Genomic DNA, 13,021 nt, shown 5'->3' with positions numbered 1-13,021 from the left:
CTGGAGTTATTCAGACTAAAAGATTTTCCTTTTTCGATCATGAAGCAAAACAATGGAAGAAAGAGCAGATAAATTACTATTGTACGGCATATGTGCACTAAAAGATAACCCACTAAAAGTGGGTTATCTCCTAATGCTGAAATGACTCATTTAGAAGCTAAACATGAAATGAGCATAAAGAAAGGCATTCAATAAGAAACACTCAAAGACCATCTTGGGTCACAATATGTTTGTCCATAAGAGATCTCACAACTCAATTCACCAATTTGTGAGAGAAATGGCCTCTAGTTAAACTGTCCCAACCTTGGTTTACTTCTTGAAAAGGACAGCCTTGTTCTAGCTTGAATTCTAGTTTAGAAAGGAGACTTTGAACATCTTTCTGTGCTTTCCTCTCCAAGAACTTAAAAAGTGCTTTAACTGGCCTCATTTCACAGGCCTTAAAAACACTTATTTTTCCTAGGATACCAGCTAGAACATATTGACCAAGACATTTTCCATGAAGAGTCCTTTTCCTGTATTCATGTCAGGTCCTGCCTTGAACTGCCCTTGTACCTAGAGTTCTAGCAAACTTGTTCACTTACCCTGACTCTGATATGCTCACAGATACCTTTTACTATTGCCTGTAACCAAATTTTGTTAGCAACTGAACTTCAAAGAGCTAAAAAACTTATCTTCAGCTAATGGGTCTTTGAGAAGTTTAGAAGGTTTACCTAAAGTAAAATACTTTGAATATGTTCAAAGTCAGATATAAGATGATCACATTATATAAACATTTCTTACAAATAAGCAAACTAAGAAAATCAGAGTCACTAAACTGAGATGTCTGTTAACTTTTGGGGAGTTGTTTAACCTCCGGGGTAAACAAATGATTGTCATCCTCTTCCTTGAGAGACCATTCAGACTGAAAATAGTAAGCTTTACTCAAAATCTACTTTTTATTTTTTTGCAGTCACAATATTCTTCTCTACGAGGATGGGCATGCTGTGGTGGCAGATTTTGGAGGTGAGATTTCTATGAATAATGCCCCCAGTGACATCAGTTTCTTTCTTCCTTCCTCATTGGTGGACATATTATATGATAAACCTGGAAATGGATATCACCCCGACAGCTATATTTCTCTAAATTATTCACATTTCAAGTTATCATGGAGGGGTACTAGGAAAAGCTTTCAATTAGCAAGAGGGAAGTGACATGTGTGTACCTATGGCTGATTCATGTTGTTGTCTGGCAGAAACCAACACAATATTGTAAAGCAATTATCCTCCAATTAAAAACAAATAAATTTTAAAATCTTTCAATGACTTTAAAAAATATGTCATTTCTTTTCAGCTTTTCCTCTTTTATATCCTCAGCTAAAAAAAAAAAAAAATGGAAGTAAAAATTTAAATAAGACAGAGGTTTCCTTGGGGTTTCAAACTTTTAGCTATAATCTTTGACCTTGGTTTTAAAATATTTCCTTTGACATGAATTTGTTTTCTCTTTTCCCCAGAATCAAGATTTCTGCAGTCTCTGGATGAAGACAACATGACAAAACAACCTGGGGTTTGTTGCTGCTCATGTTCCCTATAATTATGAAACAATTAGAATGTGTAAACTCAGCATGAGAGAAAAGGAGATGAAAGCAGCTTTAACTGGAAGAAATGTCATTGTCCCAGAGGCAGGATAATGTTTTATGTTTTTATTTTTAGCAAGCCCCCAAAAGAACTATTTCAAGTCTCTGTTAGAGAAATAGATTAGATATATATTTGAAAAATGTTACAGAAAAAGTAACAGAATTTGTTTCAAATCTAATTGAAAAGTACATGGCGGGCATGGATAATTGACTTTCATGTTTAGATCTCCTTACTAAGTGGTAGAGTTAAAATTTAATAGCTAACCATAAAATCCATAGTTTACCTGCATCTATTAACAATTTATAGTTTTCCATTTTAACATTGTAAGGCGATAGGTGATACAGTCAAGCGTTAATGTTTAAGAAAAATATAAATTATAACATCTGAAGCAAACATAAATTGCACTTGAAATGTCTGCATTTAGATTCATTATCTGCTTTTCCCTCTCCCCTCCCCATGAAGGAGTGTACTTCTCTTTCTGACCTAGCTGTGTTATTTAATTACCCAAGCTTGGGCTAATTTTCTGTTCCTTCCTTTTCCTGCTTCTGCTCATATACTGCTCAATCACTTTTTATGTTTGTTTCTATTTCTTTTCTTTTTTAGTTTATCCCAACCTTTCATTTACCGCTGCCTCAGTTCAGGTCTTCCCCATCTCTTTTCTGGACCATTGGTCTAGGCTTTTAATTCCAGTCCTCCCCTCCAGTTCATGTTGTGTTGACAAGTGTTGTGTTCTGACAATTCACTTCTTCCTGTAAATCATCAACGATGCTTAAAATGTTGTATGTGTGTGTACACATTCAGTCCTGTCCGACTGTGCAACCACATGGACTGTAGTCCACAGGCTCTTCTGTCCATGGAATTTTCCAGGCAAGAATACTGGAGTGGGTTGTCATTTCCTCCTCCAGGGAATCTTCCTGATCCAGGGATTAAACCCACTTCCCTTGCATCTCCTGCTTTGGCAGGCAGATTCTTTACCTCTAGCACCACCTAGGAAACATTAAAATGTTATAACAGTCTCCCCCCAGTCTGAACCCAAGACTCTTCTATGACTTCATTTCCCACTAAACATTTTCTCAAGTCCCCTATGCCTCTTGCAACATACATACAAGCCATCTGGCTATTCCCCAAATATTTTATTCACTTTCACAGATTTATGACTCTCCCAAGGTCATATTCTCTGCCCAAAGACCTTTCATTGCATCTCACCTTCAGAAAGTCTAATTATCTTGCATGGCCAAGAAAAGTTTACCCATTTTAAGTACCTTCCATCCTGTAAACAGCCCCTTCCACCTCCTCCCCACACACTTTTCTGTCTGTGCTTTTGTAGCACTTTTTTCACACCGCTAGGTAGTACTCTTACTCACTGGACAAATATTTCTGAAGGGTCTACAATGTGTCAGGCATTGTACAAGGGCCAGGAATACAAAATGTGAATAAGAGCTTGTCTTTGATCTCAAGTAACTCATTTTGTAGTGGGAAAATCCATGTGCAAGTAAGGGTGAAGGCAGTATGGACATTCAATGACAGAGATGTGGCAAAGCCTCATGGGAGCTCTGGCAGAATGAACAGGAATAAATCAGTTCAAACAGAATGAACACATGAGCAAAGGCACAGGGGAAGGAGAAACACCAGCTTTCCTTGGGGACTTTAAATAGCTTGGCATTGTTGCCATGCCCTGTGTGAGAAGACACAGTGAGAGACGAGTTAAAGAGGAAGGCAGGAACCACATCATGGATTAAGGATTAAGCATGCTGGTTTCCCCAGTTAAATTCCATTCATTCAACAGACATTTATGGAATACCTACTAAGTGTCAGACATTTTCAAGGACCTGGGATTATTCCCATGAACAAAGCAAAATTCTTGTGTTTATGGGGCTAATATTTTAATGGAAGAAGAGAAACGTTGAACAAATTAGTAAAGTATATATCAGGTGGTGATAAGCGTTATGAAGAAAAAGACAAAGCAGAGCAGATGAATGGAACGTGATAGAGGGTGTCATTTAGATGAGTGAAACAGAAAGATAGCATTTGATAAGAGGCCTATGTGGGAGTTATCCATAAGAGGAGAGCAGTGTAGGAGAGGGGACAGTGAGTGCAAATGTCCTGCAGCAGGAGAGTCCTTGGTGTGTTCAAGGCCAGACTGACTGAAGTGGAGTAAGAAAGGAGAAGTATGGTAAGATATGAGAGAGGTGGGAAGAGTGGGCCCTTTTTTTGACAGGACATACAGATCTTATCTGGCATCTTTGACATAGAGATAGCTAACTCAGTGGACCTCAACCGTGGCTGCACATTGAAATCACTTTGGAAACTTTTGTAAAAGCATTCAACCTGAATCCAGCCCCAAGAAATTCTGATCTCATTGTCCCAGGGTTCATCTTGAGTACATGTATCTTTTAAAAGTTTCCCCAGGAGATTCTAAAATGTAGCTAGTGGAGACTCTGGTTAAATATTCTTTTGTTGAATGAAATTGAATTGAATTTCTGCAAAGCAAGTGACATTCTTCTATCCTAGGAGTGGAGTCTTTAAGCACAGCCCTAGTCAAGATTTATTTTGAAGGTTATTTTATTTCTTACTAGTTATGTGGCCTTTATATAAGTTTGCTAATTACTCTATTACCCCCTGTGAAAAAAATGGGCATACTGTATGCTTACTCCTGCTGATGCATTGTTGTGACAAAACTCATAATCTGCTATATAATTGGAGGCTACTTGGAATGTGAAAGCTCGTGTGGAAGGATTGCATATAAGCACCATAATTGAAATAAAGACATTCTTGGAAAGCTGCAATTATGCATGACTTCAAAATAATGTAGACACTTCAAAAGAATTATCAGCAGGCAGCACTACACACAGAATATCACCAAGAGTAATAAGAGAATACTAGTTTCTTTCAGGGGAAATACAAAGACAGAAGGTATTTGGCGAAGTTCATTGATATGATTATGAAGCCACGAGATTTTAGAGCTAGAAGGGCCTGCCTCCTGTGTTACCCTTGAGGAATCTCAGATCCAAGAAGCATAGGAGACTTTCTCAGAACCACCCAAATAGTTGATAGTAGGCCCAGGACTAGAATTTTCCTTCCCTACCTCTAGTATTCTTTTTCCTAAACCACACATAAACCAAATTTATGCAATTGCATCCCATAGTGGAAACTTATATTTAAAAATGAAAAAATATACAATTGCAAATAAAAAGAATGTAAATGATGCTATCAAAACATGAGGGTAGAACTTTGTATGGAGAAACTTGTCATGATTTATGGGCTTGCTTTCAGGAATATTGCACAAACAGCATTTAGAAATAACACCACTGGGCAAACAAAGGAGATATGACAGACCTGATCCTGCCAGTGAGACATCTCCTTCAATGAATATTCTGGGCACTCCCCTGAGACCCTTTCTCTCCTCAGTCATCAGGGCTCTATTTATTGCTCTAATTTAGTGACTTCCTAAATTACAACCTGAAGCTCTAAAGGAGAGATGCTTCCCCCCAGAGTGCATGTTTCACACCCAGGGAGGCATAGAGTTCTTGGATGAATCCATGGATGGCTGTTCAGAAGCTTGCAAGGCTTCCAGGGGAAAGATACTCAGAGATAAGCAAAACAGTACCACTGCTGTGCTCACCATTTTACTTGGTAATTAATATTGTTGCAGTATATTTGGAAGAATTATGGATTGCATGATCTTCCAATGATTGAAAAAATGCCCTTTGAAAAACTAAAGGCAGCAGTAAACATTTCTGTGTAAATGTGCCAGTTTATTATTGCACATATTGAGGGCAGTATTGATGTTATTTTACGTTTATATTTTTGAGAACATAGAATACTTAACAAATCCTCGCTAAGAACACTGTCCTGCAATAGAAGAACTAAACACTTGGTCAATGACTTATGAATGTTTCTTGACCCGCAGAACCTCCGCTGGATGGCTCCTGAGGTGTTCACACAGTGTACACGCTACACGATCAAAGCTGACGTCTTCAGCTATGCTCTGTGTCTGTGGGAACTTCTCACTGGAGAAATTCCCTTCGCTCATCTCAAGCCAGGTAAGCCATGCCGCAGTTAAGGCTTCTCTGAGGGAATTCCCTGGTGGTCCAGTGGTCAGGAATGTATGCTTTCACTGCCGAGGGCCCTACTTGGAGAATTAAGATCCCACAAGCTGCAGGGTGCAGCCAGGGGAAAAAAAAAAAAAAAAAAAGATTTCTCTGATTTCCAGAGTTCTCTACAAATTCAAGAAACATTGTTCCCCAAAAATGACAGTTCTTGGTGGATTGGCAAGGTGAGAAGTAAAGAAACAGTCTCAAGGTATGTGCCCAATCCAGAAGACTTAATGGCCTATAACTATATGATTTTGGACATAGACACACAGAAGCATAGGTATATTTTATTATTAAAGCTTAAGGTTTTGATTTATCTGTTGTTAATAAAACAAGCAGATGACTATGGCCATGTGGAATGTGGGTACAAATAATGTAAATAATGCCATATTTACTTTTTGAGATTTGATTTAGAAGTGCCTTTTTGGTGTGTGTATAAAGGTGAGCTGAAAGCAACAACACATAAAAGCTATCTATCAGGTCTGCTCCGGCTTGTCTCACCTTATCAAAGGAGAATGGCTTTTTCTAATTTTGTATTATATATATAGATGCATTTGAAAATTGGAACTTTGTGAGTGAGCCTATAATTTTGTTGTTGATTATATTTGATAATATACATTATACTCTGTGTAACTGCAGAAGATGGAGGTAGGGAATCTATTCACAGGGAAAAATGTACAAATATTTGAGGTAAATTTGATTTGCATTTCTCTCTATTTTATTTGCTCTGCTCTTTTTGTCTGGTCACATTGTTTACTTACTTGTATTCACCATGAGTCTAAAAACCCCTTGACTTTGCATCCCTAAAACTTACCATGATTCAAAAGTAGTTTTCAAATTAAATCATAGAGAAATTTTATAATGAACTATAGTGTAAGCTCTTTAAGTGGTGACCCTATCAGAATATGTCAGAGGTGAAGTGAACATGACTCAGCTGTGTCCGAACTCTTTGCAACCCCATGGACTGCAGCCTGCCAGGCTCCTCTGTCCATGGGGATTCTCTAGGCAAGAAGACTTAAGTGGGTTGCCATGCCCTCCCCCAGAGGATCTTCCCAACCCAGGGATCAAACCCAGGTCCCCCTCATTGCAGGCAGATTCTTTACTGTCTGAGCCACCAGGGAAGCACAAATATGTCACAAGGATCAAGTCAAAAGGGATGTTAGGGAAAGACATACCTTACAAATGTGGGTATTCACACAAGTTCAAAGTCTTAACCAGGATCACAATACTTATTAGTACTCATGTGCAAAGTAATAGCCATATCTCATGCTGTCTTTTCAAGGTATTTTCCTCCTAATAACCATATGGTCTTTAATTACACTCTGCATACTGTCTAACCAAGAGCTTTTCACAAATTATATGCTCTGTACATAATTGTCCTAACTTTTCTCTATATGCTTTCATAGTTTTAAATGATGGGATCTGGCCCTTATTATAGTGTGGATAAGAGGACTCTATTTTGAACTGGACAAGAATTGCTGTTTATTTCTTTTTCTGATCTGTTATCATCTCTCTACCACTTAGAATATGATTTCTGGTAAGATTTATGAGTATATTAAAAAATCCACTATAATTCTAGACATATTTTAGTATTTTTATCAGAGCTTCCCTTGTTCTTCCCTTGTGCTTCTCTTGGGCTTCCCTTGTGGCTCAACTGGTAAAGTATCTGCCTGCAATGTGGGAGACCTGAGTTTGATCCTGGGGTTGGGAAGATCCCCTGGAGAAGAGAAAGGCTACCTACTCCAGTATTCTGGCCTAGAGAATTCCATAGACTGTATAGTTCATAGGGTCACAAAGAGTCTGACATAACTGAGCAACTTTCACTGCACATGTCTCCCTTCTCATCTCCTGTATCAATCCATTCACCTCTTCCTGTGGATTTTACATCCTAAGAACATCTTAGACTTATCCACTACTTATCATCATCTTCCACCATCCTAGCTCAAGCCACCATCTTCGTCATTTAAATTATTGCAACTGTCAAATTTAAAAATTATGTTTAATTTATATAGTATAAGTTGAGATATGTTATATCTCAACTTATACTAAAAGTTATAATATAGTAAAAGTTACCATTTTAGGCTAATAATGCAAGGAGTTTTAACAACTATATACAGCTGTATAATCACAACTACAATCATGATAAACAGTAGTTCTAATACTTCGAAAGTTCCCCCATGCCTCTTTGGAATCAATTCACCTTTCATACCTCCAGCCCCTAGTAATCACTGATCTGAATTATGTCCCTGTAAGTTTGCCTTTTCCAGAATGTCAAATAAATGGAATCATGTTAGTACATTTATCAGTTATTTATTCTTTCACATTCCTGTGTAATATTCCATTGTGTTGATATGTGTGTGTGTGTGTGTGTGTGTGTGTGTGTGTGTGTGTGTGTGTATGATCCAGACAGTCACAGGCTTTAGAATAGTCAATGAAACAGAAGTAGATATTTTTTCTGGAATTCCCTTGCATTCTCTATGATGCAACGAATGTAGGTAATTTGATCTCTGGTTTCTCTGCCTTTTCTAAACCCAGGTTATACATCTGAAAGTTCTCAGTACATGTACTATTGAAGCCTAGCTTGAAGGATTTTGAGCATTAACTTACTAGCACACAAAATGAGTGCAGTTGTCCAGTACTTTGAACATTCTTTGAATTGCCATTCTTTGGTATTGGAATGATCCTGTGATCTCTGCTGAGTTTTCCAAATATGCTGGCATGTTGAGTGCAGTACTTTAAAAGCATCATCCTTTAGGATTTGAAATAACTCAGCTGGAATTCCATCACCTTTACTAGCTTTGTTTGTAGTAATGCTTCTTATGGACCACTTGACTTCACACTCCAGGATGTCTGGCTCTAAGTGAGTGACCACACCATCGTGGTTATCTAGGTCATTAAGCCCTTTTTTGTACAGTTCTTCTCTGTATTCTTGCCACCTCTTCATAATGTCTTCTACCTCTATTAGGTCCTTACTATTTCTGTCCTTTATCATGCCCATCCTCACATGAAAATTTCCCTTGATATCTCCAGTTTTCTTGAAGAGATCTCTGGTCTTTCCCATTCTATTGTTTTTCCTTACTTCTTTGCATTTTGCATTGAAAAAAAGCCTTCTTATCTCTCCTTGCTATTCTCTGCAACTCTGCATTCAGTTGAGTATATCTTTCCCTTTCTTCCTTGCTTTTCATTTCTCTTCTTTCCTCAGCTATTTGAGAGCCTCCTCGGACAAACACTTTGCCTTCTTGAATTTCTTTTTCTTTGGGATGATTTTGGTCACTGGCTCCTATACAATGTTATGAACCTCTGTCCATAGTTGTTCAGGCACTCTATCAGATCTAATCCCTTGAATCTATTTACCACTTCCACTATGTAATCATAAGGGATTTGATTTACGTCATACCTGAATAGTATAGTGGTTTCTCTACTTTCTTCAAATTTGCAATAAGGAGCGCAGGATCTAAGCCACAGTTTCAGCTCCAGGTCTTGTTTTTGCTGACTGTATAGAGCTTCCTCATCTTCAGCTGCAAAGAATATAATCAATCTGATTTTGGTATGGACCATTTGGTGAGAAATGTCCAACTGGATGAATAACAAGCTGGAATCAAAATTTCTGGGGAAAATATCAATAACTTCAGATACACAGATGATACCACCCTAATGGCAGAAAGTGAAGAGGAACTGAAGAGCCTCTTGCTGAAGATGAAAGAGAACAATGAATAAGCTGGGTTAAAACTCAGCATTCAAAAAACTAAGATCATGACATCTGGTCCCATCACTTCATGGCAAATAGATGGGGAAAAAATGGAAACAGTGACAGACTTTGTTTTCTTGGGCTGCAAAATCACTGCAGACAGTGATTGCAGCCATGAAGTTAAAAGACACTTTCTTCCTAGAAGATAAGTTATAACAAATCTAGACAGCATATTAAAAAGCAGAGATATCACTTTGCCCACAAAGATCCATATAGTCAAAGCTATGGTTTTTCCAGTAGTCATGTACGAATGTGAGAGTTGGACCATAAAGAAAGCTGAGCACTAAAGAATTGATGCTTTTGAACTGTGGTGCTGGAGAAGACTTTTGAGAGTCCCTTGGACAGCAAGAAGATCAAATCAGTCAATCCTAAAGAAAATCAACCCTAAATATTAATTGGAAGGACTGATGCTGAAGCTGAAGCTTCACTATTTTGGCCCCCTAATGCAAAGAGCTGACTCATTGGAAAAAAACCCTGATGCTGGGAAAGATTGAGGGCAGGGGGGAAAAGGAGGTATAGAGGATGAGATGGTTGGATGGCATCACCAACTCAATGGACATGAGTTTGAAGAAACTCCAGGAGACAGTAAAAGACAGGGAAGCCCAGTGTGCTGTAGTCCATGGGGTTGCTCAGTCAGACACGACTGAGTGACTGAACAACAACAATGTGCAAAGTCTTCTCTTGTTGTTGAAAAAGGTGTTTGCTATGATCGATGTGTTCTCTTGACAAAACTCTGTTTGCCTTTGGCCTGCTTTATTTTGTACTCCAAGACGAAATTTGCCTGTTACTCCGGGTATCTCTTGACTTCCTAATTTTTCATTCCAATCTCCTTTGATTAAAAGGACATCTGTTTTTTTGGTGTTAATTCTAGAACGTCTTGTCAGTCTTCATAGAACTGGTCAACTTCAGCTTCTTTGGCATCAGTGATTGAGGCACAGACTTGGATTACTGTGATATTGAATGGTTTGTCTTGGAAACGAACCGAGATCAATCTGTTTGTTTTGTGATTGGACCCAAGTACTACATGTCTTGTTAACTATGAGGGCTACTTCATTTCTTCTCAGGGATTCTTGCCTACATTAGTAGATATAATAGTCATCTGAATTAAATTCACCCATCCCTGTCGATTTTAATTACTGATTCCTACAGTGTCGTTGTTCACTCTTGCCATCTCGTGCTTTACCACCTCAAATTTACCTTGATTCATGGACCTAACATTCCAAGTTCCTATGTAATATTGTTCTTTACAGCATCAGACTTTACTTTCACCACCAGACACATCCACAACTGAGCATCCTTTCTGCTTTAGTGCAGACCTTCGTTCCTTCTGGAGCTATTAGTAATTGCCCTTCACTCTTCCCAAGTAGCATATTGGATACCTTCTGACCTGGGAGGTTCATCTTCTAGTGTCATGCTTTTTGCCTTTTCATACCATTCATATTTGTGGGCTTCTTGCAGCAAGAATACTGGAGTGGCTTGCCATTCCCTCTTCCAGCGGACCATGCTTTGTCAGAACTCTCTCTCCACTATGACTCATCTGTCTTAGGTGGCTCTGCATGGCATGGCTCATAGCTTTATTGAGTTATGCAAGCTTTTTCATCACAAGGCTGTGATCTACGAAGAGGTGTGTTAATGTACCTTGGTTTTATTTATCCATCCACAAGTTGATGATCATCTGAGTTATTCTCAGTTTGGTGCTATTATGAATGTAATTGCCAAAACCATTTAGGTTTTTGTGTTTGTTTTAATTACTCTTGGACAAATATATATGACAATTACTAGATATTACAGGAAGATTTTTTCCAAGGCATCTGTACCAGTATGCCTTGTATGAGAAGTGTATGAGAATTTCAGCTTATCCTCGCCAGCACTCTTTTTATTGTCCACTTAAAATAAATTATTAAAAATTTGAGTAGGTATATTATGGTAAATAGTTGTGGTATTATTTTATATTTCTCTAATGACTAATAATATTGATAATTTTGTGTGTTTATTTGCTGTTCATATCTCTTTCTTTGGTGAATTATTTGTTTAAATTATCTTATATACTAATAAGAATATTTAGATTCTAGGTAGACTCTTTCACTTGCTATGTGTTTTGTAAGTAGTTTCCTCTAGTCTGTGACTTGCCTCTTCATAATCTAACCAATGCCTTTCAAACAGCAAAAGTTTTTTTTTTTAATTTCAGTGAAATTTACCTTATCAAACATAAATATTTTTATGTATCCTATCTAAAATATTTTTGCTACACTTAAGATCACAGATATTTCCTCCTGTGTTTACTTATAGGAATCTTACAGGTTTAGGTTTTATATTTATAAGATCTATTAGAATTACTTTTTAATGGTATAAGGTAAGAGTTGAATTTGTATTCTCTAATTTTTTAAAATATGGATGCCTATTTTTTAGCATGATTTATTTAAAACACTTCCTTCATCTATTAAGTTATTTTGGTACTGTTATCAAAAATTAATTGACTACATGTATGGATTTTATTCTGTTCCATCAATATGTCTTCCCTTATGCCAATATCACACTATATTGATGTTATAGTGAATCTAGAAATCATATAATGCGAATCCTCCAACTTTGCTCTTCTTTGTTAAACTTGCTTTTGCTATTGTAAAGTTTTTGTTTTTCCATATAAATTTTAGAACCAGCTTGTCTATTTCTACAAAAAAATTTTGCTGTAATTTTGACTGAATTGCAGTGAATCTGTAGAGCAATTTGGGAAGAACTGACAACTTACACACATTGACTCTTCCAACTGAGAAGCACTATATCTCTCCCTTCATTTAGGTCTTTGATTTCTGTCATCAATATGTTTGTAGTTTTCATCATAGAAACCTTACGCATATTTTTTTAGAATTATTTCTATGTATTTTGTGTTTCTTGATGCTATTTTAAAGGTTTATTAATTTCAATGAATAATGGTTTTTGTAAGTATAGAGACATAATTAATTTTTAACAACCTAGTGCCTTATAAATTTGCTAAATTTACTTATCAGTTCAAGCAGCTTTTGTATACATTTTTGGGGATATTAAACAGATGATTATGTCATCTCAGAATAAAGAATGTTTTACTTCTTTCTTTCAAATATGTGTATTTTTCATATATTTTTCTTGCTTTCTCACACAGGCAAGGGTCTCTGGTACAATACTGAATAGAATTAGTGAAGTATATATACCCTATCTTCATCTAAAGTTTTATCCACCACCACCTTAGTTCCAAGTGCCATCTTTATCACGTTACTGTGATAGCTCTTTGAGCATTCTCTCTTTGTTCTTCTTTTCCTCTCCAATCTCTACACATCCACTGCAATGATACTTTAAAAATATAAATGTGACTATGTTACCATTGCTTAAAATCATCCTATGGTTTCCCTTGTTCTTTGGAATCAATCTCAAAATTCTTAATATGTCCTGCAACACTCTACATGGTTCAGGATCTCTGACCTTGCTCATATTATCTCACTTTCTGTGCTCCAGCCACTCAAACCTTCTTTTGCTTTCTTGAATGTGTTGCATTTCATCTGGCCTCTAGTATCTTTCACAAGCTCAGTTTC

At 37.2% G+C, this 13,021-nt stretch overlaps 1 protein-coding gene across 1 annotated transcript in view; it reads left to right on the top strand.

The window, feature by feature from the left end:
• Positions 1-13,021, top strand: part of TNNI3K (TNNI3 interacting kinase) — a 344,134-nt gene that overhangs the window by 220,460 nt on the left and 110,653 nt on the right. The window contains exons 18-20 of the mRNA XM_068966744.1: positions 950-1,002; positions 1,490-1,542; positions 5,524-5,656. Coding sequence (XP_068822845.1) covers positions 950-1,002; positions 1,490-1,542; positions 5,524-5,656 — 239 coding nt within the window. The remainder of the gene's footprint in view (positions 1-949; positions 1,003-1,489; positions 1,543-5,523; positions 5,657-13,021) is intronic.

Source organism: Capricornis sumatraensis, chromosome 2 (assembly GCF_032405125.1).
Source record: "Capricornis sumatraensis isolate serow.1 chromosome 2, serow.2, whole genome shotgun sequence".
Lineage (NCBI taxonomy): Eukaryota > Metazoa > Chordata > Mammalia > Artiodactyla > Bovidae > Capricornis > Capricornis sumatraensis.
Note: the sequence above shows the minus strand (reverse complement) of the source record. Positions and strands in the feature narration are given on the sequence as shown.